General features: G+C 41.7%; 1 protein-coding gene across 2 annotated transcripts; it reads right to left on the reverse strand.

The window, feature by feature from the left end:
• Positions 1-248: 248 nt before the first annotated feature.
• On the reverse strand, positions 249-26760 carry LIMA1 (LIM domain and actin binding 1). 2 transcript variants are annotated; one of them, XM_075445756.1, is made up of 11 exons: positions 26679-26760; positions 24171-24306; positions 21464-21509; positions 19040-19498; positions 13425-13533; positions 11878-12038; positions 9389-9496; positions 7012-7069; positions 6178-6293; positions 3087-3220; positions 249-2678 (listed from the first exon to the last, which is right to left on the reverse strand). In XM_075445756.1, exons 2-11 carry the CDS (start codon positions 24287-24289, stop codon positions 1676-1678), a joined length of 2313 nt encoding a protein of 770 aa, XP_075301871.1. In that variant the 5' UTR covers positions 24290-24306; positions 26679-26760; the 3' UTR covers positions 249-1675. The 2 variants fall into 2 exon arrangements, with proteins under 2 accessions (XP_075301871.1, XP_075301872.1); XM_075445757.1 differs by lacking the exon at positions 9389-9496.
• Between the last annotated feature and the right edge of the window lie 9 nt (positions 26761-26769).

Genomic DNA, 26769 nt, shown 5'->3' on the forward strand with positions numbered 1-26769 from the left:
CCCTTATACACAAATCGTACACGTGCATTTTCTCATGCTGCTGCAGGTCACTTACTGCATTTCTTCTAAGTCTTAACCCCTATCTATCCCAACCAAACCCACCTCAGGCTTAAATGAAGGTAACTGCAACACAAAGAAGCTTATAGAAAGGGGGGGGGGGAAACCCCAAACCCTCAGTTGTCCTCAGCTACCATGCCCGAGGACCACCTGAAGCCAGAAATGGAAGCGTGCGTTACCTGCACGTCCTTCTTTCTTTTGCCCGTCCTGTTCTAACCCCTGTTCCACGCGCTCTTGCACGTGGGAGCAGTCTGCCCATTTGAGAGTCAACCAGAAAAAACGCGGGCACACAGTGTCACCTAGTGGCACCACAAAAATCACTGTCTGGTCTCCAGCTTCCAGCAACACCACCGGTACTTCACCCGTCTTTTCCCATGGTCTTTTTAAAATGTTGCCTCTTTGTGACACGAGTATGAATCCAGTCTCAGACTTAAATTTTAATGTAAATGACCGAACTTTATTGAAGGTTTCGTAGTTTAGCAGGCCTGTTAAGAAAGCAGAATATTTTACACCTCAAGTATAGTTAAGAGCTAATTCTCATGAGAGTACAGTACAAATAAAAGCTAATATAAAAGGGCATCCTCCTTCCACCGTTCAATATTTCATTATTTGTAAAATAAATGAAGTCAAGTTTAAAAATGTACTAAGCTTCAATGCGAGCAGAAAGTTTCACTGTTCAGATGGTCTTATTCCAGAGATTTTTGCAGTGCAGCATAATTTCACAGCCGTAATGAAAAGATTTATGGCAGACTGATACAAGTAGGATTTCAAAGTTGTCAAAAGGCCTTAAAAATATTATCTGCAGTTTAAAATGAATGATGATGAACTCCAAGTAAAAAAAAACAAAACACCCAACCCACCACTCTTCAAATGCATATGAAATGCAAAAGTAATGCCCTACAGGCTACTGCAGAAGTGTTGACTTGTCCTCAAAGAGATCTGTCAGTCAGCACAGCTTCTGGATAAGCACTAAAATACATATGTTCCAGCAATGGGCACACCATTCCAGTTGCACAGAGAAAAGTAAAGAGAGTAGGGAGCATCCAATTGATCACAGGCAGTTTTGAGAAAGAAAATCACATTGCACTCAGTTTAAGATGCTCTAGTTGTTGGATACTAAGCACATAAATGTTTTTATTACTAAAAGTCGCAGTTGTGCCCTTCATATGTATTAAAGTGCAGTAAGTTACCATCTCTAAAGCAGGCCAGAAAGTCCCTTTGAAATTGGTCCCTAAGCACTGCAGTAGCATTTGTAGTGGTAGAAGTAGTGTCACAGAAAGCCTGTTTCACACCACCATTGTGAGTACAGTGAAATTCTGTAAATTGTTACTGAAATACGTACTGAAGCTCAGAAAGGGTACGACAGTAGGAGTACAGAACAGCTCTGTTCTTGTGCTGTGGACAGAGATTACCTGTTGAAGCTATCTCACAGCCAGATACTTGTTTCCATGCTCTTAAATACACTTTGCAGGCTTCCGGAGTATTTTTCTAGTTGAGATAATTTGTACACAGGATTCCCTTAATGTCAGTGTGCAGTATAGCATCGCTTTCATGGAGGACAGCTGTTTATTAAAGCTAAAAACACCGATTTAAAAAGGCCCAGCACCTTGCAGCGAATTTATTCTTCATCATCTTCTTCATAGTAACGATTCCTTTTGATCTGCTCTTCCACAGATAGATCTTCCATATCTTCACCCTCCCAGAAACCAGCATCTTGAGATTTGCAGTTCTGGTTAGGAGATGATTCCTTAGCAGTCATGACATTGGCTAAGCTGGAATGTTTAGGAGAATTTCGTTCAAGGAATTCTTCATTTGGAATTTCCTGCTCTTCCATAGTGTGTTCTTCCTCATCTGTCTCTGCATTCACCTGGCCATTTTCTACAAAGTTATGCTCTAGTGTTTTGATACCAGACAATTCCTGTTCTTCCTCTACATTTTTCTCTTCAGCACTCTGGATGTTCTTATTCTCAGCCTTCTTTTCCTTTTGCTTTTTGTCTATCACGACCTCTCTCTCCAGTTCCTCACTTCTCTTCAACATGTCCCTCTCTGCCTTAGAAGGAGAAGATGAATTCTCCGTTTTATGGCCTTTAACAGATACTGTTCTAAACGAGGCTGCGACTGTAAAGGGACGACTTCTTTCTTTCAGCGAGGAAGACCTTCTTAACTTTTTGAGATCCAGATCCACATCCTCCAGCATATCTGGCTTAGAAATCTCTTCTTCCGGGGGCCATTTGGGTTTGAATACTTTGATGCCCTCATCTAAGGCACTTCCTTGAATACTTTGGTCAGATGGAGGCGGCCAGGCAATCCTGAGCTTTTTTGTTTCTGCTGGTCTCTCTTCTCTTTCAGGCAAACCTGAAGCTTTTGCTTCCATACTAGCTGTCAGATCTCCTACTTTTGCAATTGGGGCATCCTCTACTCCTGGCTTTTGCGGACTTTCTGTTGCATTTACACCATGGGAATTTTTCTCTGGGGATTCTTCGCATTCAGTTTTGCCTGCCCACAGTTCCTTGTGCTGTTTGTGTCCAAAGCCCTCATCATAATTGCCTTTAGATTTGAAGAGCTGATTGAAGTGAGGCTTGCAGTAAATATTCCCACGCAGAGATGCATATGTCCCAAGGCTGTTCAGGAGAATACGAAGTCAAATGTTAGCATTCTGTACCTCAGCCACCGAGCCCGATGTATATTTTAGTTATGTTACAGAAGAGGTCCAATTTCAGTCTCCCAACATGTTTAGAAAAGACAAGCTTACAGCTTTCATGAGTTTGTATGGCCCTCTTTTCAAGTGTCAGGAGTTGCTTACAAAGTTGAATATTATATTTTTCCCCACATAAAATCACATTAAGAGTTTTAAAATAGCACAAAAGCCACTGGCAGAACTAGGACTGTATTACCACTCCTACACTTCTCTCCAGTTCACTGGATTACGGTTGCCTTCAGCTCAGCTAAGCCTGAGCAGCATCATACTCAGCTGCTGAAGAGGAAGGCTATGCTTCCTAGACAGCAACCAAAGGGAGCAGTGTGTTTACCTGAGTTTGCTGTTGCAATAGGAACAGCGGAAGCAGCTGATGTGAAACACCTGCTGGTTGGCAAAGAGCCTTTCCATCGGGTACACGGTCTTCTGACACCCAACACAGGTTTCCTTCATTGGCAACTGAAATTTCTATGGGAAGAAGAGAAAGCTCGTTAACTGGAAAAATGAATCGACTGCTAGGGGACTTGGCTTGGGTTCATGCACAGCTTCCAGAGTTCTCAGAAAAATTGCAGCAATTCACTTTCTGCAGCTCAATGCTAATTATGGTAGAGTGGGTTCTGGTGGGCAAGGAGTGAGGAAGAGGCTATGGGAGGCCCACAGGATTGCTGTGGCTTGACAGGGAGCCAAGATTTTGCCCCAGCAAATTCCACAGCTGAAGCATCACAAGTTGAGCCACGGTTGAGAAAGAACAATGAAAATACTAGAACTCGGTTATAACTTTGAGCCACTTCCCAAAACGCTGTCTGAACTATTTCTGCAACCTCCATTTTTCTTGACAGGAAAATGACAAAAAAACAATTCATGTAGATTACAGTCAGTGTGGGAGTTACCAAAATAAAAATAATAGAGTAGAAAAAGAGCTGAAATAACCTCAAAATAAAAGGTAGAGGGCAGGAGGGGAAAGGAGTGGAACAGGCTGCTCAAGGGTTTGAAACAATCTGCTTCTGCTAAGTGCTCTCCTCTCCTAAAGGGGAGGAAATAGTCTCAGCACAGATGCAGGCAGCAGGAAACACTTCTGACTTCATTTGGAAGCAATTCCAGTTCTATCGCAAAGAAGCTATACTCAGGTTTCGGGACACACAGCTCTCAAACTTGCTCAAGACTTAAAGTAAGCAAAGCTTTGAGGTTAAACAGCTAAAATTGTTTATGTGCTCACTAAGAGAATTTCCTGAGAGTTCAGTGCAAGGATAAACTTAAACCCTAAGAAGTGAAGTGTCACTGCTGTGCTCTATAGCAACGATTTCAGCTTTTGTTTTCTGACAGCATCAAGGAAGCAAGTACTTTGTCTACGAAAAAAGGTCACTTGATGCCATTCACTTCTTGGAATCTACGAAGGTTGGCCAATAGGGAAAACACTTTAAAGGAAAAATTAAATAACTTACAGTTGAAAAATTGGCAGTCTCAGGCTGCATGTTGATTACAACTACTTTAGCAGTAGTGCCTAGGCTCCATACCATGGGTCTCCATAGACACATTGGTATGGTAGCTTTTCTTTGACAAAAAATTACCTGCTAAAAACAAACTTACTAAAAAGCTTTAAGGAAAAATAGGATGGCTAAAGAAAAAACAGGAAGGTCACAGGAAGACATAATTACAGCAATTTATTTATAACAGACTAGAAACAATGGTTAGGCAATGAAAGTTACAATACGTGAGGGACAGATTGCTGAAGGCAGAGCCAGCTGAAGTCAGTTTGTCACAACCATAAAGTTTGCTGCCAATTTAATTCCGGTTTAATAGGTATTTTGATTTTTTAAGGCATTGCTTGAAGCTATAGTAGATTAAAGTTCTAATTTTGATGACAGCTTGACCAACAAAAGTTCAGAGTTCCTTTTGAAAAAAAATCCACAATTTCTAGGTGGTGCCAAAACTGCAAGCGAATTCTGAATTTGGAGTCACTAAATGAAATATCAGAAAATGAGAGTTTACCAATGGAAACAAAAATCTAATCATGCTTGCTTGCCATTGGGAGCAATGCAGCAACAATTTGCTTGCCCATCAAAAAGTAACTCTCCCCGAAAGCTTAGTTCCCAAGATGACATTACGGTGCTGGCATGTGCTTCTGCAATGCACATCCCTGTCTAAGAAGAGGAACTTACTTGTATAACAATGAGCCCTATGTCTGATGGAGAGGCGTTTTGGGGTGTGAAGAGAAAGAAATTCCTTTGCAGGCATACTACAAACAGGAGCTACAGGAGGAAGGTGAGGCCCAACCAATATAAAAAGAACTTGAGAGAAAGCTGAGAGTTGAGCTCACATTAGGAGGGAAGCAGAAGGCAGGAGTAGAGGTTAGGAACCAAGAACAGGACACAGAAGCTGGAAGAGACAAACAGGAACCTTACATGAATAAACAGCATCTGGGTTTCTATCTCAGCAGTGCAGCATCTAAAGCAGTAACAAGGCAGAGGACTAAAATGGTTCTATTAATATAAAGAGATACTACAGAGGACCAAGACACACAGCTTGCGTGTATCTTGCATACTGTAACAGACTGAGATTACAAAAACGTTACAGGCAGCTCTAGTTTCGCATACTGGCATTTATACTCCAGAACACTAGGAAGCCACATCTCGCTGGTCTTTGTGAGGTCAGTGCTGTTCCTCTCAAAGATGGGGAAAACAACAAAAGCACAGTTGTTTCCTCAGAAGTGAGCCAGGAAGTCTGTGGCAGCCCAGGGAACAGGCATCCTAACTCCAGACAGCACACGTGATAAGAAAATACAGTGTGATCAGAACATTCAGCACTGCCATTTGTGTGTCTAATAAGATTAGCAAATACCTTCCTATCCAAGAAGTTCTCCATCTGCTTTATAGCTTCCACTAAAGAAAATGCAATATTAAAGACTTGTTACTCAGAACGCCAAACTCGGTCTTTGTGGAGTGCCTTTACTATAGAGTTGCTACCAATTGCAGTTACCTTGGGAACAGCTGGAGGAGGGTGGAAAGCCAAGTGCCAGCCTGCTAAAGGCTCTGAGGATCAGCATCAGGACCTCAGCACCAGTCTCTAGGAGCACCGACTTCACAAGAGGCATAGACCAGCCCTGATACTATCCCCTGTTCAAACCCCTTTTCCCACACTGAAGAGAAACACACTGCCTCTGTCGCAGGGGCACGCTGTTGCAACAGCAGCAGGGCAGCTCCCAGCAAGTAACTCAAACTTGGTCTTTGAAGAAAAACTGACAGTTTTGAGATGCTTTGCTATTCTGAATTGAAGTTCCGTCATGAGCACAGTCTGATAAAGACAGATCAGATATTGATAATTACTGCCAGATCCTTTGGTTCTGGCATTAAGGCTTTTCAGTATCAAACAGAGAAGTTAGTTGGGTTTAACTGTCACCAATGTTTGAGAATAAGTAGCTGCTTTACCTTCACTGTTTTTGGCAGAGATGCATCTGTCTGGCCAGCTGTTTTAGAACTAAAGTTTTGCTGCTTTGTGCTGACAGGTTTCTGAACTTCAGTCTCATTCTCCAAGTTTTGTCCAACTAAGGGAGCACAGGAGGAAGAAAAGGCAATTACAATGACTTAAAAACCATGGAAAGCTTATGCTCGTAAGACTGAACAGCAATCCTACCAGTAAAGTGCTAACACAGTTTTTTCTTGAACATCTGCTATTAAACCTTTAGATCCAGATATTTAAACATTTTCTGATTTACCAGAAAGTTAAGTTGATGTGTAAAGGAAAGTAACATACAGGGATCCAACACCTAACTTCCAGGAACTGTTCTTCACTTCTGCAAAGTGCTCGTGTGGACTTGAATTTAGGTGTAAAGCTAAGGCAACACGAGAGTGTTTACGCACTTTACTGAACAGGAACTTGTCTACCTCTGGACAACACCAAAGATGACTGGTAATTGTCCTGCATTAATAAGTACTTCAGCCCATACTGACTGAAGCAGTAGTTGCCAGAGTTAGTTTAAGTCCAAATGGTGAGGAAGCTACACTTAAATGTGTTCAATCAGAGCAAACAAGAGTTACAGATGTCTTAGAATTACAATTGCAAATGAACTTTTAAACTCAAAAGATCTTCTTATAAAGTTTGAGTTATGCACAAGACAGATTTTTAGTACATGACAAGTTTTCATTGGGTCAAATTCATTGTTCAACAGGACTGATCTCGAGCATCCTACACACAACTGGGCAGTCGAGCTCTGCCTCAGTCATGCACGCTACTCTTGCTGAGGCAGGAGAATGCATGCTTACCATTGCCATCCTCTAGAAGACCAGCGTGGAAGGACAAGCTGTTCTCACCTACAGAAACCTGCAAGACAATATTAGACAATGAGCACCTTTGACCTTCTGAAGTCTGAACGATCATGGCCTGAGTAACACAACAGGCAGTTTGACACTGTAAGCACTTAAACAGGAAGAGACTGGACATACAGAGGTGCACATGAAGCTACTTTTTGTTTTGTAAGGCACAAGACAGAGTCCAGCTGACTGCCAAGAATGTTAGTCCTTGCTACAAGGTAGACATCCTCATAATTTTACAGCTTTTGCAATATTCAGATCATCTTCCATAGTGTTCACACAGACAAACATCCTATTTTTGTTTTCCCAAACATCTGCAGCTTGTACACCTTTATCTATTGATCTTCAGAAATCCTTGTGGATTTCGTTGATACATCTCCCGAATTTTCTTACTTAGAAATCCCTTGACACCAAGCAGTACACATTTGCTGGAAATCTCCTAGCTCCCTCCAACATTTGACAAATCTATGACATTTAACCATTCAGCAAAGACAGTGCTTTTGAAAAAAAGAAAAAGAAAAAAAAGATAAATAAAGAACAGCTAAATTTTAAAAAAGCTTTTATAGAACTAGCAGGTTGCTGTTCCCAAGTTGGGACAAACATGCCTGGACCTATCCTGTTCATCCTCCTTCAGAAACAGATTTATATTTTAGAAAAACAAAAAACCCCCCGAAAACTTTTAGATGAGTTCGATATAAACTAGTTTCAGATACTAAAAATGTTACAGATAAGGTTCTTGATGTATTTCTTTATTAAACTTGGCGCTATTGCTATTAAATCAAACAGTTATAAGTAGCTACACTGAGAAACTAAAGTACTGTACCAAGATTAACTGCAAATCATCACTAATTCACTTTAATGATTGAAGGCTCCATTGCAAGCAACAGAAGTTTGCAAATTAATGAGGAAGCAAGTTACATATATTAACATACTCCGGTCTACTGAAGAAATAACTGTGACACAAGTATACTGGGAAGTGCATCAGCATGTTCTGTGGCTGTTAGAGAGTCACACATGTCTGGCTACTAAATCTTTCACAGATTCAGTGTGAAAAATGACAGAGGTTAGCAAGTTTCTTCTGCTTCCTTTTTGTCGGAGGATTCCTTCTTCTGATATTTACTACTAGCAGATTTAATTAGGCTTATTTCCAAAGTTTATCATGTCATTTCAAAGGACAATCCTGGCTCTCAAACAATGTTCTATTCAGGTTCTTTACTGCACCTGGACACCTCAACAAGCAAATTCAAACTTACAGCTGAATACAAGAAATTTTATTCAAATCTTCCATTCAACAACATGGATGTATTCTGATTTAACAGGTGTTCTTTTAATTAACTCACCTTTTAGCAAAAAGCAGCCTCAACCAGTTGAACACGAAGCTGCTCAGCTGTCAGTGAGCAACAGCTGAAAGCAACACTTTGGCCCTTGCCCAAGGAAGGCTGGAAAGCTCTAAAAGCCCTCCTGGCATTAGGCTGCCACGTGTTCAGAATGGCTGGAATACACAGTACCCCAATTATTATTCAGCTACTTTTATCCCGTCTGCTGTCCCCAGTTTAGTATACAAATGCTTGAGTGTGCTTTAATATCTCTAATTCACAGAGTAATTTAGTCTCAATGTACAGCTGAAGGTCAAAACCAGGAACGAACCCAAACTGTCACTCTCAGTTACTTCAATCAAAATTTAGCCACTAAATGCAGAAGAAACAGTGGTAAACTCCTTTTACTTGAATCACACAATAGGGTTTTTTTCTGGAGTGGGTTTCTTTATTGTTTATTTAAAAAAATCAAAAAAACCTACCCACAAACAAAATAAATACTTAGCTGTGAATCATCTTTTTACAGTTAGGGAACACGACACAAAAAAGTTTACGTGGCTTTGTCATAGTCATCAAAAATTCATGGCAGAGTTAAAAAACAAAACAAAACCAGAACAAAAAGCCCCCACAAAACCATCAGAGGTTTCAGCCCCAGTCAGCTACTGAAGCCATCAGAAAAAATGCTAAGTATGATATTGAAGGATTCTGCCACACTACAGGCATGTCATTACTGAGAAGACAGGGGAAGTCTCCAAGAAAACTTTAAATTTGTCTCTATATTCTCTACAACTGCTTAAAAGTCTTCCACAGAGACTTGCTAGCTTAGAATTCAGATACAGATTATTTACATGCTGCAGAATTCCTGATTCTTTTTTTTAATAATTTTTTTGGACTGTATCAGCTGCTCTTATTCAATTTCCAGACAGCATGTGGAACAAGTATATCAGCTGTGCTTCTACAACTAGCTCCACTCAACGTGAAGTCCTGGATCTTCACCAGCATGAGCGTCTTACCTTCTCCTCATCCTGATAGGAAATGGAGTCCTCAAGACTTGGTGGCATATTCTCCTTCTGCTCAGATTTGTAATTCTCGAGTTCACTTTCACTGGCTTGAATCTCATTCTATAGAATAAAGCACTTGAAAGTTGACAGGTTCTTTTTGCCTAGGAAAGTACTTGCTTTCTATTTTTCTTAGAATCTGTTTTAAACTGCTTTCCTAGTATATACAGTGATAATTAAAGGAAGGGGCATAAAAATGTATACAATCTTGGTAAGCGATATATTCTAATGAAGAAAAAAGATGGGGTTGTAGAATTTTACTATACTCTATGGAGGTAATGCCAGCATTTTTCCAAATGCAACCCCTTTTTCTCTACTTCCAGATTCCTGTTTAAAATCAGCTCTCATTTCACCTGCTCAATCCATATCTTCCTTTTCCAGAAATATAAACTTTTCATTTGAAATTAGTAGTATTTCAAGGCAAGCACTATCTAAAGCACTGTGTATTTGAAAAATACAATTTGACATAAAAGCAAATCCTACCCTTGCCTCAATACTAGTCAAAAACCTAATTCTGTTATTTGCTGAGATTTTTGTTCTTGACAAACTGACTTAAGATTTTCACAAAAGAATCTTTCAGACTTAAAAAAAAAAATAAAATGCAGTGAAACCTCGTGTTTCTTTCATTGCCCCAGGATACAAGATAATTGGAGAAAGACTCGTGCCTTTCACAAGGCATCTTCTCTGTAACGTGAAAGAGAAACAGCCAAACGCCAGCACCAGCATCTTACCGGATTCTGTAAACAAGTCTGCACAAAACCAACCACATCTAATAGGTACGTGTTGAATGTCAGAATTTTAATGTATAGATTCCTAAGTATGCTGTCCATCATCTCTCCCTCCTCTTCCTGTATCACTTGTAATGCTACAGAAATGACTGATTCCTACCCTTACTCTAACCAACTGTAAAAATGTCTATCAGTTTTAATCCAGTCCTAATTACACCACAACATCCTCACAAGAGAGTTGTTCCCAAGAGAGATTATGGCTTTGCTTTGTAGCACAGATGTGACACATTTGAAGAGAAGGGAAGTACAAATACCACACTACCATATCAAAAGAGCCCTAGCTGCTTTGTCAGCAGCAAATGAGAATATCCAAGAGTTATGGCTGCTGTTGGAACACAGAAGTACTGCAAACGTTGGCCTCAGAAACCATTGTTTACTCCAGCTTACGTGCTGCCCTTGTCTGTGCCAGGCCAAAATTGAAAGAGATTCTGCCAAAATGGGACATCCTAAGAGCATCAGGCTGGACTTACACTCAAACTGACAGCGTTGAGGATTTGCAAACAAGGGTCTCACGAGACATCTACGGTAAATCTCTTGCCATTAGGACATAATTTACTGGATCAGCTACCCCTCTGAGCACAAACTGGAAAAGACAATCTAGCAAACTGAATCCAGGCAAGAAACAGGATGCAGAAATCAGCAATTAGCAGTTAATCAGATTTGTTGCACTGGCTACAATTACTTTCCATTCATGCGGTGAAGTTTACTTGACTTTCCTCCCAAGGGCTGGAGAATTGGACCCACGCAGCACAGGAAATTCAGAAATCAGTTCAGCTGGGTAGACACTTTTGCCTCTCTATCAAGATACCCAGGAAGCATGCACTCTTCCAAAGCTTAGAACCATCATTTTTGGCTTTTATTTCCAGTGCAAGTTTCCTAACTTAAAAAGGCCTAGCCTCTTAAAATGTATCACTGGTTAACAAAAGGCATACTTGAGCAATAAAAGTTCCCATCATTAAGCACAAGTATCAGACAGTTCCAGCAAATGTACTTAAGCACTTTTTAACAAAAGCTTAGATTCTTGCAATCTCTTTAGCTGCAATACTTTACCATGATTCATTAATTGCTCAGTTCCTGATCAAATATCTGCAAAATTGGCACAAGTTCATTCACTGCAAGAGTCTAATTGGATTCAGATAACGAGAAGACTTGAAGGGAGGTGGAAAGCAAAAGGGAGGAAAACCGACTGGAGATCCCAAAGCTGCAGGCCAAGAGATCCACGGTCTATGCACCGTATGACAATGAAAGTCGCTCCATCTTACTGCACCTCAGTTTCCCCTAGCTTATAGCTAATGCTCAATACAGAATTAAGTTTGTTTTCTTTTAAAAAACCCAAACAAAACAAGCAAACATGCAGAGAGCTACAGACATGCAGAAAGAAAAAGAATGCCGGCTATGTTTCAGAAGGGCCTCAGTCAGAGCACCAGCAATTAGTTTCCTGGAAAACTTCCAAGATTATTCCAGGAAGATGCAAATATTATGTGTTTCTGCAGTACGTAGAGGCAACTCTTCGTCAGAAATTACTCCTATGGGCATGAAGTTATTTTCAAAAAAAGATGGCATTATCTTCAGAAACTCTGGTTTCAATAAGATCTTCTTTCCATTCTCAGGTTGAGACAAAAATTCACTTCTACACAAGCCAAAGAGCAGACTTACCATAGTAATTAGGCCTGTGGAACTGCCCTGCTTGGACACAGCTGCCTGATACTTCGCCAGCCTATCCTTTATTGAAGTTTCTGTTATGTGAGACATGTCCAGGCTTTTCTTGGTCTCTGCCTTGTCTGGGCTGAGCGCTGGACTAGTATCTACCAGATGCCCTAGAAAAAGAATTACACGAATAAAGGGTAACTTTCAGGAATGCCAGTAGACCTGTCCATAGAAAGACTTACAAATCCCATCCCTTCATCACTCCCAAGACCACAGAAAATCCAGATCTGAAAAGCACAGAAATGCTTCAGTCAAAGGTTTATGCTCCAAGTCTCGTAGATAGTCCAGCTAGATTCAGAGAAGTAGCGTCCAGCCAGTGGTCTCCGAAGTAATGAGAGCAAACTGTTTTAACACCGAGGATTGTTTTGCTGTTATTGTCAAATGAAAGCAGCTGCTAAGGTGGCTAAATGGGAATATACATCATTCCTGTAGTGGAATAGTTGTCAGTCTTTTAGGGAAAACATGGGAATCAAGAAAGGAAGTCTCACCTGCCACTTCCACCTTCTCGAAAATAATTTATCACGACATGTTACAGATTAGGATCTTGAGAACAAACATGTTATGAAATCATTCAGTTTAGTCTTGCAGGAGCATTTGAAGCACCCGTTTTTGTCTCAAGAGGAAAGAAAGTCTTTGCATAGGTGCAGCTCTCCCAACTTTCAGAACTATGCCCCATTACTTTTCATCCATCTTTTATTTTTGCTGTCAGATGTTAGTCAAATAGGTTTAAAAAGCCAGCTCCTGTGATTGCTCTGCTATCTAACTTCCTTGTATAATGGTCAGGTCTTCAGTAATAGCTTAATTGTTCAATAAAGAATGATTAAAAAAATGACCTTTCACTAGCTAGTGGCCTTGAATGACTAAAAAGTTGTACGAATCATTAAGGTCCCTCTTGGGACCAAGCAACAAATGTCAGCAGTTCTTGTCATTCTCTCCAGTATTCCTCAAATAAGGACACAACGTGCATCACTGAATAGTGAGATATAACATTAGCCATAGGCTGAAAACACAAAAGATTGTAAATGCTTTGTTAGAAAAGAGCCTCCAAACTTAGGAAAAGGACATCATTTTGCTCAAGTCGTAAGGCTAGCTGGAGTTTCCTGTGTCTGGGCAAGGTAGGAGGGATGAGAATTAAAGCAAGAATGAAGAAGGCATATTGTCTCATTTATCTGTTCACTGCTTTCTAAATTAGTTTGCCTGTTAAAAGTAGTTCTAGGATTGTCCTAGGATTAAGACACAAGGGTAAAAACGGGTTCCATTCCTTAGCTTTCTAGTTATCTCCTGTGCCTTGGTTTCCTGTGCTTAAGGGTATAATGGTTTAAAATGCACAGCAAGACTGAATTCATTAAACGTGACACTTGTGTGGACTTCACAGATGGAAGATGGCTGCACTTCCTTCCATTTCTGAAAGGCAAAAGTTGTTTCCATTGTATTGTATAAAGCAGTTTCACTTTATAAATTAAAAAACCAAAAAACAAACCATGAGGTTTACTGACCTGATGTACTATGGCTCTTCTCTCCTTGGCCAACATCAAAGTCCTCCGAAGAGAGGCTGTTTTCAGAAATCCTCCTACCGACTGCTGTCTTCCTCTGGTCTCTAAAGACCTGTTAGAGACAAAACCCACCTATCAGCTGCCTGGACAAACAAAGATTGTTGCGTATAATCCTTTAAGATGCACAGGTGTCACTAGCAAATCGGCTTTACTGGAATAAACAAGTCTAGCAGGTGACATCTTATTTAACCAATATAAAGTTTGATCACAGAATACCTGACCCTCTGTCACCTGGAAAACACCTTCTTGAAGAGGTCAGTAGATGCCCTTTGACTAGGTATCTTTGTTGAAAAGTCAGAGAACTACAAAGATCAGGTTTTTAAGCATTTGCCCCTGCAAATACAAAACTTCAGTATAGATTTTTGCACTTCATACAATTTCTCTTGATGCTAATGTTCAAGGTCATTTTATGAAGATTTAAAATCAGAAAAAGGATGAAAGGAGTGAGTCATCAAAAATTTGCATTGATTTTCAGCAACAGAAAGAAGAATAAATACTATTGTAATAAAAGATTTCTAAAGTATCTGAAGTGACTTGTTTTGCTTTGGATAGCTCTTGCATTTGGTACCAAATCATTCCCTAATGATGCCCCTCTGATAAGGCTGAAGCTTAAGCAGGTGAGTGCTAGAGATAAATATTCTCAGATGTCCAGGATAATCACTACCTGCCAGGCTGCAGTGCTGGACAGGGTGTTCTGTAGCACCACCACACAGATGCTCTGGCTGGCTCAATCAGATTTGATACTCATTTGTTGAGACCAACTCCCCAAAATCTAATGCTCAGTAAAAGAAATTGTGAAAAGAAATTTCAGCAGCTTTGATAAATGCTCATGAAGTGCAGAGTTTAATTTGACTTCATCAAGATAGGATGTTTTCACAGCTGAAAGTTAACCTATAAAATACTAGAAGGTGATAGGTCTTTGTTCCCTCCCTAGAAAGAGTTATATCACAGAGCCAGCTGGAAATTAGGATTGAGGCTAATGTAGGGTAAAAAAAGGCAAGTTTGGCAAGAAGCTCCAACCACACACTCCCCTCCATGCACACACACCCCCCCCCCCAACTTCCAACAAGTTTCTTATTTGCTGGGCACCAAACTGAAGGAAATTCCAAAGTTTTATTTTAATAGAACTGCACTGTAAGATAATCACTGTGAAAAATCAGGCTGCTTTGGCATACAAAACAGCAACTTTACCAGGAAAGGAAAATGCAGCTGGAAAACCTCTCTTTCCATTAGCATGGGAAATACTTTCTATGTCTGTGGTTTAAGACTTTGGTAACTTTTCTTACTGGAAAAGAGCTCAGCTATGACAAGTCTTTTCCTTCCATTGAGTGTGTTGATAGGTTCAGTTTGGGAGTGTCTGCACACTTGCAGGGACTTGCAGACTCCTCATTCTGTGCAAACTATCCTTAGGTGATTCTTATTCAGCCTATGTCCGCTTTAACGTCACCATGAGCCCGCATGTCTGAAGTTCTTACAACTTAAAAATTTGTCTTTCAAAGGGTCTAGCTTTTGAGTAGTATGCAAAGATGATCATTAGAGGCAGAACACACTTGAAGACAAGATTCTTTAAGGACCCAGAAAAGAAAACATGTTTATTAGCCCACTTGAAACCCCTATCTTAACACTGCCTTGGGCTTTAAGGTGGGGTGTTTTTGTGTGTGTTTGGGTTTTGCAGGGGGTTTTTTTTGTTTGTTTTTTGTTTTTTTTATAATACAGCACCACACACATTTTCTTGCACACAGCAGGACTGATAAAGCTACAAATGAAAAAACAAGTTTGCAATATAGACACACGGGAAGTTTAACTGGCAGCAGAGTGCATAAGGACGCGTTCACTACTAGGGAACAAAGGCCTTAATTCAAGTAATTCAGTATCTGGGATTCCAACCTCACTGAAAGAAACCATCAGCATTTTTCAGGAGAAAAAGACAGTTAGAAATCAAGACTGGAAAGTTGTTCAGGTTGCCTCTTCTCGTTCTCCTTTAGTTGAGACTCTCATTTCAATTTGTTTTCACTGTAGTCCTTCTCCAGTAACATCATGCTGAATTGCCCTCATGATGAGGGGACAAAGAATTCTCAATTATCACTGAAATTAATTATTAAACAAATTCAACCTCTAAATAAGACTTGGCAAAGGGCCAGCATGTTGTGAAACAGTTATGACAAATGTTCAGTCAGCTACCACCAACAGGATGTCTGGGTTGGGGTCTAGAGCACCTCATCTAGATGCATACACAACATCAAGGTCTTCTTCCAAGCAACCAAAAATTTCCCTATTTTTACCAGCAGCGAAGGATTCAATAGAATTTCATCAGAAATAGACTCTTCTGCTTGAGTCGCTAGGACCTTCATGGAGGCTGGTGAGTTCTGAATGAAGAGCAAAGAGCTTTCCCCACACTGCAGCACCTTGCTGTGGAATCCACTGCGGCAGGAAAAGTTCAATTATCAGACCATCTCATGACCACCTAAAACAGACTGAGTTAATGAGTACTCCAGCTGTCAGCTGAATCACCTCCACAGTCCTGCCAGCTCCTGTCCTCTTTGCCACCTCAGACATCTACAGGTATTACAATTTCACCTGAATTCTTCTGTAGATGAGTTGTATAGCACAATTAGCCTAGGTCAAGAGTAAAAATCCAAACCACCAAAATATCAAAGCTTTAGCTAGAGTTCAGAGATATTTCTGTATACATCTTAGTACTAAAATCTGCAAATACAAAGTCAATGCTGTGTAGATTTTATATCAACAGTTTTATATTGTGGGGAAAAAAAGCAGAGTAATAGGAAAAAAGAGGTTTAACAAAGGGAAGATGAGGAACTTTCCCTATTACAATCAACAGAGTGACCAACTGCAAGTCATTTGGGTGATTACAGCTCATGGAAGGCAACACCTTTCACAGGAAGGAATCCCCAACTCCCAGCCTCCTGCATATGCCACTCAGTTCCCTTTACAGTCCTGGCTGGGCCGCAATTCCTATGCCACAGCTTCTGCTGCTTGCGAGATAAAAATATTCCTCATGTCTGGAAAGCCCCAAGGTTCTAAGACAAAAGAGGTGAGTGCAGAAGTACCACAGCATTTTGCCTGGGGCACAAAGCGTCGTGGAGCAAAACACCAAAAAAACCTACACCTATTTCATTATGTACTAACTGTGTCAAATGTGACCCTGCACGTAAGGTTAGCTACACAAGACAGTGAGGTTTTGCCTTAAAGGAAAAACAAACACCAACTTGGAGATAACTTTTTAAGTAGCATTGGCAGATCTGCTTGCTCTTTCTTCTGATCTTCCTTGTGTATGCTTTCGCTATCACTTACAGGAAGAATTCTTTGAAATTGATAAAAGACTTGATATCCAGTCTTTGCTTAGTGCTGAACCAATCTAGACTGACATGCCTGACTTTAGCGTGGTTAGTGCATTTTTTTCATGAAGATGCAATAAAAAAGGATCTGCCTTGTAAATAAATTGCAGAAGACAGAGCGAGATCTGAATGAATAAATGAATAAACTAGGAGGTTTTGCTTATAACCCTGAAAATGAGACTAGGTTTGTTTAGAGTGGGTGATTGAGACAGGAAATCCAGGCTCTAATCTGGATTCTTGCCACAGACTTGCGCAGCAACAAGGCAAGTCCTTTTATCTTTACTGTCAAGAAGTTACAGCCATGTTGCTACTTAGTTTATACAGATGTTTTGTCAGCGAAGCTCTGACAGCACTTATACTTTAAGACCTAAGTAAACACCAAGGAAAATTGCCATCTCTCAGCCAAATTTACAGTTGGACTCTATGATCTTAAAGGCCTTTTCCAACCTAAACGATTCTATGATGCCTTACTCGCACTTAATCCAGGGGTTTATCAATGGACAGAGTTCAGGAAAAGCATAAACGGAAGAGCCAACTGCAGAGCTTGCAGTCAGCCAAACTTAGACCATTGCTGTCATTGCTTCCTACCTTAGTGAAAAAGATCTGTGTCCCCACAGCCCTAACTATCTGCATTGTACGTGACTGCATGACGTCATCCTCCAGTCCTCAGATAAATTCCGAGAAGCAGAAATCTTACAATAGTGCTTTTAATTAAGACACCCCCTCTCCCCCATACACTAAATTTTAGAGCACTTGGTACACATCTTAGTACTTCTAAAATGAAAAAGTAACCAGATGAACTTGGAATAGGAACATAATTTGAACCTAACCTGAATAGTTTCATACCTATGGTATGGTATTTACTGTGTTCAATCGGTTTTCCACAATATTTGAATTACTAAGCTTGACATAAGTATCAGTTCCAGATTCAGTCAGCTCCGAAACAATTTCTTCCCCAGGCTAAGATAAAGTTACTTGACGCCCATCTGCAAAACGGTACTTTCCTGTGGAATCCTGACTGATTAATCCTACAGCAAGCGTTCAGAGAAGCGCTATCGGAAGATCACCCTCCACAGCCCACCCGCCCTTTCAATGGACCTGATAGCACGGGCAGCTCCTACACAGACTACAAAAATCTAAGTTGCCAAATCACTATACACAGACCCAAAACTCACTTTAACACAGAGGTGCTCCTCTGAAGCCCTAGAACTGTTACACATTTAAACAACTTTTGTATAAAAATGTGTTTGTTTTACTCAACGCTGCAAAAAACCCCCCCGCAGTAAAACAAAGCCAGAAGTAGAGGAAACTATGAGAAAACTGGAAAATCCACCAGTATCAAGGCCTCAGGACTATGTTGCAAGTCACTAGCATATGCAACTCATTTTCTAGTTAAGCAATTCTCCCCGAGGACACAGAGTCTGCAGTCCACATGCAGGATCAGATTTCATGAGCAGTTGTAGGAAAATGCAAGCCCTGTGCATTTGCAAGTCAAAACTAGTGAAGGCAGGAGCTTGTCTGGCTATCTCTGCTTATTTTTCCCTGTGAGGATTTTTTTTTTTTTTTCCCAGTAAGAAACATTTGTTAAGATACAAAGATGAGAGAATAGCAAGGAAAAGATGGGAGTATTTTGCCGGACCTATATATATATATCTATATGTACATATATGTTGATTCACATACTGATACGTATATAAAAAACCCTTTTAACTCTGGCAGTACTTCCATCTCAACTGTAACCGCCCGAGACTGTTGAGCTCACTTCAAACAGTTACTTATTCTTGTTTATATATATATATATTAAAAAAAATTTATACATGTATTTTTTACACAATTCATGATTGGATAACTCATCTTAAACTAAGGACAAGATATAAACAATCCCAACTTGCTTTTAGAAAAAGAATCTTAATAAATTCCATATTTATTTTTCCCTCTTAAATTGTACCCCTTTTCACAAGCAAATTCATTTTACACCTCCAATGAGCAATCACAAATAGCCACAACTCCAAGCACTCTGCAGATATTTGTACAGCTCAAATAAGTTGTTAACAACAGCTACACTACGTTTCAACTAAAACAATGAATACAATCATTTGCAGAGTCAATAGTTCAGAGCCACTCCCTCCAGGAACTTTTCCTGATGCCCAAGAGGCAGCAGAGTTTTAGTTTCTCTTAAGATTTGAAGGGACAGATCCTTACCTTGGTCTGAGTCGCTTCACCCTTTTCAAACATCATCTTGAGTTTGTTCAGCGGAACGTTGTATTTCTCTATCTTCCCCGAAGAGTCCGTGTTTTCACTAGCTTCAGGCTTTTCCACTTCTCTGGACTCTCTCAGACAGTTTTCCATTCTACCACCCTCCAGTGAGCGGCTTTTAGACTGCCTGCTGTCACCACCAGGACGCTGCAGCTGGCCAGCGGTGCTGCAAGGGGCCTGGGCGTCGGATGCAGCACCAGCCCCCGGGGTTTGCTCTGTGTCTGGGGAAGCAGGAGGGCTGCTCCTGACTCCGAGCCCCGGGCTGGCGACCTTGTGCCTAACCTCAGCACAGCTGCTTCGGAGCGTTTCCTTCCGAGACTCCGTTCCCAGCACTGGATTCTCCCACTTCTTCTTTAGTGCACTCAGATTCCCCCTTTGAAAACGTGGGGGAAGATTTTCTGTGTTCTACAAAGAACAAGAAGTTAATTCCAGTTATATGTCTGATGAAGCACTAAAGCACTTCCTTTCTATGCGAAAGGAAGTTAAAGGCTCAGTACTGCGCTCCGCTCTGCTTTTTCAGGCAGCTGTGAATAGTTACAACTGTGCCGCATGGAGAAAGCATCCAGGATAGGAAAGGAAGGAGGGGGGAGAAGAGAAAAGTCAGGAGCTAAAGCAGGAAGTGAGCAAACAGGATGGCCTTATAAGGAAAAAGGGAGTCAAGCTCTAATGAGTTAAATGACACACAAAAGGCTCGAATCCACACATGAAGGAAAGGGGACCAAAATCCACACAACAAGGGTCTCCAGTCCTAGAACAAGCTAACAATAGCAAAAGCAGCCACATGAGAGATGGGTGGTGTGCCTAACGCTGCAATGCCTTCCAGCTGGTTTAAAAGACAACAGTTAGTAGGCCTTCCAAAAAGCTACAGATTAGTTTTCAGAAACCACTACTTTTTGGGGGTTATGTATTTCTACTATCAGTTAACAGTAGTGTTTTAGTTACAAGAGATCTGTCTTCAGCATTTTGTACCACACAGCGTAAGGCTCAAACTAAGCACTGACAACAAAGGTCTTTTTGCTCCCGTTTATAAATACCAGACCATTTGCTGGAATTTTTTTTCCTGTTTCACTCAACACTCTGAAAGCTTTTGGCAGGGAACATGCACACAAGTCACAAGCACTGCCTTACCACTGTGAGTTAGATGGTAATACATGGAGCAGTAGTACCCCTCACATTCAAGTGCTCTTCAGAGTAGTTTTGCTTACAAGTAGTTACCTCTCCCCAGAGTAACAGACCAGCCCATGTTTAATTCATTCAAATCTAATACCTGCCACCATTGCATTTTTGCTGTCTCTCCCTTATGGAGACCACTATGTATCAAACTCATTCCAAGTGGAACAGGTCTGCAAGGCTTACAGGAATTAAACAGGATTAGCAGCTATATTAGGATTTAAGTCTCTCACCCTATTACTCTTCTGGTCACATATTGAACACTGCTTTGCAAATTAACTTGAATCCACCTAGACTTCAAAAAAGATCAGCTTGCTTACCGACTGTATTTAAAAGAAAGTACTTAAGTTCTAAGGCAAATGTTGTAATGTAACAGAAGTACTCAAAATTGCACAGCAAATTTCCACAGGAACACCTCTGGACATGACGCCTAGGGAGTCTTGGCATACTTCATAACACAAGTCATTCTTGCTAGGGACTTGCCTGTTCCCTGATCATACAAGCAATAAGAAAATTTAAGACTGGAGAGTAATTTTTAGCATGCTTATTTTATCACACATATCTCACACAGAAAAATAATAACTCCCCAAGCATTAAAGAGATCAAGACCTGCAATCTTAGTGCCTGGTATTTCAGCCAGGGTCCCCTGACCCCAGAACAGTAAGTGCAATATAGTTTACAGGAGGGAATGCGAGGCTGTGATGGAGCCAAAAAGGATGGCTCTCCCTCATCCAGGGGCATTTTGAACCCTGTAAGCCACTTCAGAGAAGATCCCCCTTACTGGACTCTCCAGCTATCAAAGATACACATGTTAGATTTCAAAGAGGCTGGCAGCTTCTTCCAAGCAGACTTGTAAATTTAGTTAAGAAAGGAAGAGGTACCACACAACTGCCTACAGCTAAGAACAAAGAGGTGGATATTCATGTGTTGTGGTTAACTCGTTTTGCCTTTTGCTTAGGAGCAAATTGGTGATTCAACATATCCTTTGGGCAAGGCACTTGATTTTCTTCCCTTTCATTCACACTAGGAAAGGGTAGGGGGAAGGAGTCAAAAGCAAATACTACGTCTAAGCCAAGTTTTCCATAGGACACATGGCAACAACTTTGATATTCCAAAAATCAACTGTCACAGAAACACCGCATATAGGTGATCCATTCTGATTGCAGCCTGTTGCTTATTGCCTAGGAAACAAATACTTACACTTCTTTTTTTCTCAGCAGTGGCTTCTTCAGCCGCTTTCTGATACCTTTGAGAAAGAGGAAGGAGAGATAAAAAAAAACGTTCAGTTTTTAAACAGAATGCTGAATGTTCTTGAAGACAGCTGAGGTTTTTTTTTTCCCCACCAAGGATTCTGTGCACTTCCCAGACCTATTAAATAAAACCAGAGGCTGGAAAAATAGTAGAAAATAGTACCAGAACAATGCAAAGTGACAGCAACATTTTAAGTCATTCAGTTTACAGTAATAGCATACATTAATATTTTTCATTACCTAAGCACTCTGATTCTCAAATATAGACAGTTTACCTTGGAATAGCTGTATTGTTTCCGCCACCCAGCTGTCTGCTCTGCCCCCTTGCAGGAATAACTCAGCTATTTATACAGCAGCTGCTGAACCGTAACAAATTACAGCTTGGCATACGCAGAAAATCTACATAAGTGCCAGCTTATTTTACTATGCTGGGTTGTAAACTGCACCAATTCAGCAGTTGCTTTATGAGCAGCTGAACCATCCCAGCAGTGGCAACAGTAATCACAGCCCTCTGAAGATAAGCCACCCTGGATCATGAATCAAAGTCCTTTAAGAAGCTATAGAAAACTCCCAGCAATCTGCACACCACTCCGCTGGGCGTAAGCACATCCACAGCTACATCGTGCTGATTACGATGCTGTGCAAGGTGATTGCACTTTGTTTTTGGAATGCACAAATTAGTCAGATGTGACAAATTTTGCCATTTGTAAGTAGAGCTCTGCTTTTCAAAGAGAAGAAAACGTCACCCAACGTCTGCTTGGGCAAATGAGGTTTCTGTCTTTCTTATTTGTGGAATTCTGCTTTTGATACAACTGTGAATATGCAACAGGCAGTAAATGAGACACTAATAATAATTACAATAGCTATCAGCTTCAGACTTTAAATAATTGCTGGTATCAAACCAATACCTAATGTATATCACAGGCTTTGTTCCTCCTAAGAAAAAAATTCTTAAGTGCAGATACCTGCTCTATTACTCATTGTTTCTTTAAAACAATTGATTTTTTTCCTGCTGTGAATAGTGTGCTCCCATGTAGATTTTTCCTGTTGTTACACTAGAGAGTAGACAAATTGCACCCTCACTTCTTTCTGCTCTGCAATCTGCATTTATTGTATCGACTGAAAGCTGCTGAAGGAGTATAGCTGGCCCTCTTTAATCCATGGAAACATATTAACCTCTGTCTCTGTACTATAAAGGTTCCAAAATTTGAACAAGACATGCTGAGAAAGTAAGCTTACAGAGGAAGCGAGATCAATACTGGAAGAAGCAACAAAGAGAGACATGGGGATGAAAGTCAAGTACCACATTTGAAAACAAACAAGGATTGAAGAGGCCCAGACAGCACTCGCTCTGTGAGCCGACCACAGTGCACTGTTTAAGTCTCTGCTGTTGCAATTTGCATGTCTCTGACCTGACAAAACCAATAAGCACTATATGGAAGGAAAAAAAATGTTTTCACATTCAAATATTTAGGTAACAGCAATTCAGAAAAATTACACTCCTCACCATGAGCGTCAGTGTTGAAAAAGCCAGTAAGGAGAGCCGTGTTTTTCCAGAGAACTGACACTGCTTATGTAGAGGGACCCTACTTGATTAAGGAATAGCAGTTTGGATTACTTCCAGTAAGCCCTTTTCAAAGGATTATCAACATTTAGCAAGATGACCAGGTTTGTAATCAAGCTTCAATGAGTGAATAAATTACCTTAACAAGAGTGGTCAAAGTAAGCAGCTTCTCCCTAGGACAGAGTACTTCAAGAGTAACTTGAAGAGCTATGTTTGTGTAAAGTCAAGACTGCAATTATCCTTCCCCTATAGACTGCATAAAGTTTCTCCCACACTTAAAATTTAAATACTCCAAAACCTCGCTACTGTATTAATGCAATAACCTAGGAGACGTGGTTGCCCAAATCCCATTGAAAATCCAAGCTGTAGACTGTATAATTCACTAAGGAAATAAAAGCTTTTCCAGAAAACACGTATAGGCTACCGCCACTCAGCCTGCTCAGTGTCTAAAACACTACTTCATGATTTGACTATAACCCATCACCCAACTCTCAGAGATAAAGGATGGGTAATATTCCTTTTGTACACCAGTTTTGTGAGACACTGGGAAGGGGACATCTCTGAAGAACATGGCTACTGTGAAATTCTCTGACAGAACTCTTACTGGAGGGCTACATCTGTCACCACCAGTTGACAGCACTCCCATTTCCAGCTGGTCTCCAATTAACTGATAACGTGTTACTGCTACTTTTTATAGTACCAGGCAGGAAATGCCATCTTAGCAGAGAAACGTGTGCAGTTCATGCTTAAGCAGTTAAAGACTATTTCTGATAAAGTAAAACCCAAATGGCAATAGCTGCCTGCATTCCAATACTCTGTCCTCAAAACCAATTTGCCATTTGTAGTTTGACAGAAAACATTCTACTTTATTTTCTGACAGCAGAAAAAAGATATAATTCTGACTGCTGAAATGATATAACGTCAGCAACTAAAAAAACTTTTGCCCAGCACATATTCAACCAGAAACTTCAATGCCTACAGATCTGTATTATTTTTAAGAAGCAAAGCAACTGTCAGCGAGGCAGTCGTTGTTCAAGGCACCAGCTATCAACCTACACACCCAGCCAGTGTTCAGCAGCCTCACGGCACTTACTTGGAGAACCTCTCCACAAGAGCTGAGGACTTATTCTTGTTGGCCAGAGAAAGCTCTTTCGCAGTGATTTTCAAAGACTGTGAAGTCCACTGTCTTCTATTAAACAGGGAAGGCTCCATCTTATCACCACAAAGACCTGCTCAGGAAGAAAGTACAGAGTCAGTCAATATGAATTATGTGAGCAGAAAAATAGTTTCACAAAGTGATTCGATACTAAGTCAACATTCAGGTGCTCCCAATGCACTAGTGCCACCAAGTCCTGACCATTCAGGATCTTGTCCGTCAACTGACTTAAAAAAAGGTATCAGATTAAAATTACAACTCCCTCTGCAGATGCCATTGAGGTGGTGCCGCTGACAAAAACGCCACAAAGAACGGCGTGAGAGAGAAGCTGTAAGCCAGAGCAGGAGTAAGATGCAAGCTCTGATTGAGGAGGATGCTGATGGGCAGCTCTGTATTTCCTAAGCACCCGTGGGCTCCAGGAAGCTCTAATATGCCCTCCCTTGGTCTGGTTTCTAAACCAAATGTGCTGGCATTTTATGTAAGAAGGCTTGAGTTATGAAACCTAAGAGGATGTAATTCCTATGCAAACATTTTTCATTCACCCTTGTGGTGTTCATTCTTCAGGCAGCAGCCGTTTCCTCTGTGAGCTAAGTCTTCTGTTCACAGAGGCAGCTGTAAACCTCCTGTTGCAATAGCTATCAGTTACCTAAAGGAATAGTTTTAACCACCCCGTCCTGCTGTACACGGGAAGAGATTTTATACAGCTTTGCACCACAGAAGCCAACAAGACTATGCCAGTGTTTTCTTTACATACTCAGTTTTCTTTTGTGGAGGAGGAAAGGAGGGGAGATTAATTTAAAGAGTTCTCTGATAAGACAAAAATAAAGCTTGTAGGGCAACGCCTTTCCTTTTTTCCTCTTTCATCCCTGATCTCATGTCACACAATGCCTGTACCAAGTGCAGTAACTGATCCTACAAGGCTAACATCAGGCAGGCTGATCTCTTTCTCATATTTTCCATCAAGTCCTTTAACTGATTTGCACCATTAGATCACAGAACTCTGGGAGTCTGCGTACAGGTCTGCCTGACCACTAGTTACACTGTAAATGGAAGCACCTTAAGACAACTTGGTATAAACAGTCAATCAAAAGTAGGAAAGAGCACGTTTCCGAAATCCTTGTGGGCATATAATGCAGCTGCTCAAAAAGGACAAAGACTTGGGATTCTGAAACGCCTCAGTCCTGAAGAATTCAGCTGCAGCAAGCAGACTCTCACTGACTGTGAGCTGTGAATCTCAGCAATTTCCAGTGCTGAACGGGGAGCTCTGGGTCTGTGAAGTGCCCCGCTGGTGCTGGAACCAGAGGAACCTCTCCAGTGCCGCGCCCTGCTGCTGCGTAGAGATAAAACAGGCAGCAGATGAACACGTTGCTGTCTTTGTGGATACAGTCAGGAACAATGGGACTTTCTCTCACATTCCTTCATTCACCTGATGTAATGGAGAGAATGACACACCACGCCAGCACATGTTTTTTCAAGACAGCGATTTAGGTGATGCTTTTAGATGTACAGATTGAACTATCGTGGCAAACCAGAAAAGTTACACTACTTTTGTCATGATGTTGAAACACACTGAAACTACTCGTCAATGTTACATTTCTTTCTGCAGCTTACCGCAGCTTCAGACTCGCACCGCTCACTTAAGGCAGTCTCTAAAATGCCCATCCAACAGGCAAGAGAAACTCCTTGCTGAAATTCATGCTTTCTTGAAAACCTTCCGCACCACTGAATATCCTGGGTTTGGCTGGGATAGGGTTAATCACCACAAGAAGCCAGGAGAGGGCACGGCCGGGACGGCTGACCCAAACTGCCAAACGAAGGGGATGCTTGGATACCTGCTACCCTGTGACGTCACACTCGGTATGGAAGGGACCGGGACTCGGGAGTCGCGCAAGACGCTGAGGAAGGGAAGGACTCTGATTTAGCCCCTGTAACGCACCGAATCCACCTCCAGTACCTCCAGCTAAGACTTCAACGGTCGGATAAAACCCCACGTTAGCTGGAAAGGTCCCGAAAGCAAAACTTGTTATTAAGGGCTGCTGCAAAGCGGGGCTGGCTGACTCGCTGCAGGTGGCTAACGCGTCTGCAGAACGGGCCGGCTGCCGAAGCAACCCCCAGCTCCTCAGAGCGGCCCGGGCACCGGAGCAGGCGGGCGAGAGCCCCCTCCGCTCTCCCCGCAGCCGCCCCCAGCCCCTCCGCAGCCTCCTCCCCTTCCCCAGCCCAGGCCGCGGGCCGGGGCTGCTGCTGCTCCTCCGCCGCGCACCGCTCTCCCCGCAGGGCCGCCGCCAGCCCGGCCCCCGCAGCCCCGCGCAGAGCCCCGCTCCCCCCTCCCGGGCACCTCCGAGCCTCTGGGACGGGTAACGGGCTCCAGGCACCGATCCAGCCCCGCGCAGCCCACGGCCCGGCGCCCGCCGGGAGGCCCCCGCAGCGGTTCCCCCCCTCACGCACCTGCGGCGGCCGGGAGGCGGGTCCCACGCGCACACCTGTCGCGGCTGAGGCGGTGACTGCACCCCCGCGCCGGCAGCGGCGCCGGGCGCAC

The sequence above is a fragment of the Opisthocomus hoazin genome, chromosome 32 (assembly GCF_030867145.1).
Source record: "Opisthocomus hoazin isolate bOpiHoa1 chromosome 32, bOpiHoa1.hap1, whole genome shotgun sequence".
Classification (NCBI taxonomy): domain Eukaryota; kingdom Metazoa; phylum Chordata; class Aves; order Opisthocomiformes; family Opisthocomidae; genus Opisthocomus; species Opisthocomus hoazin.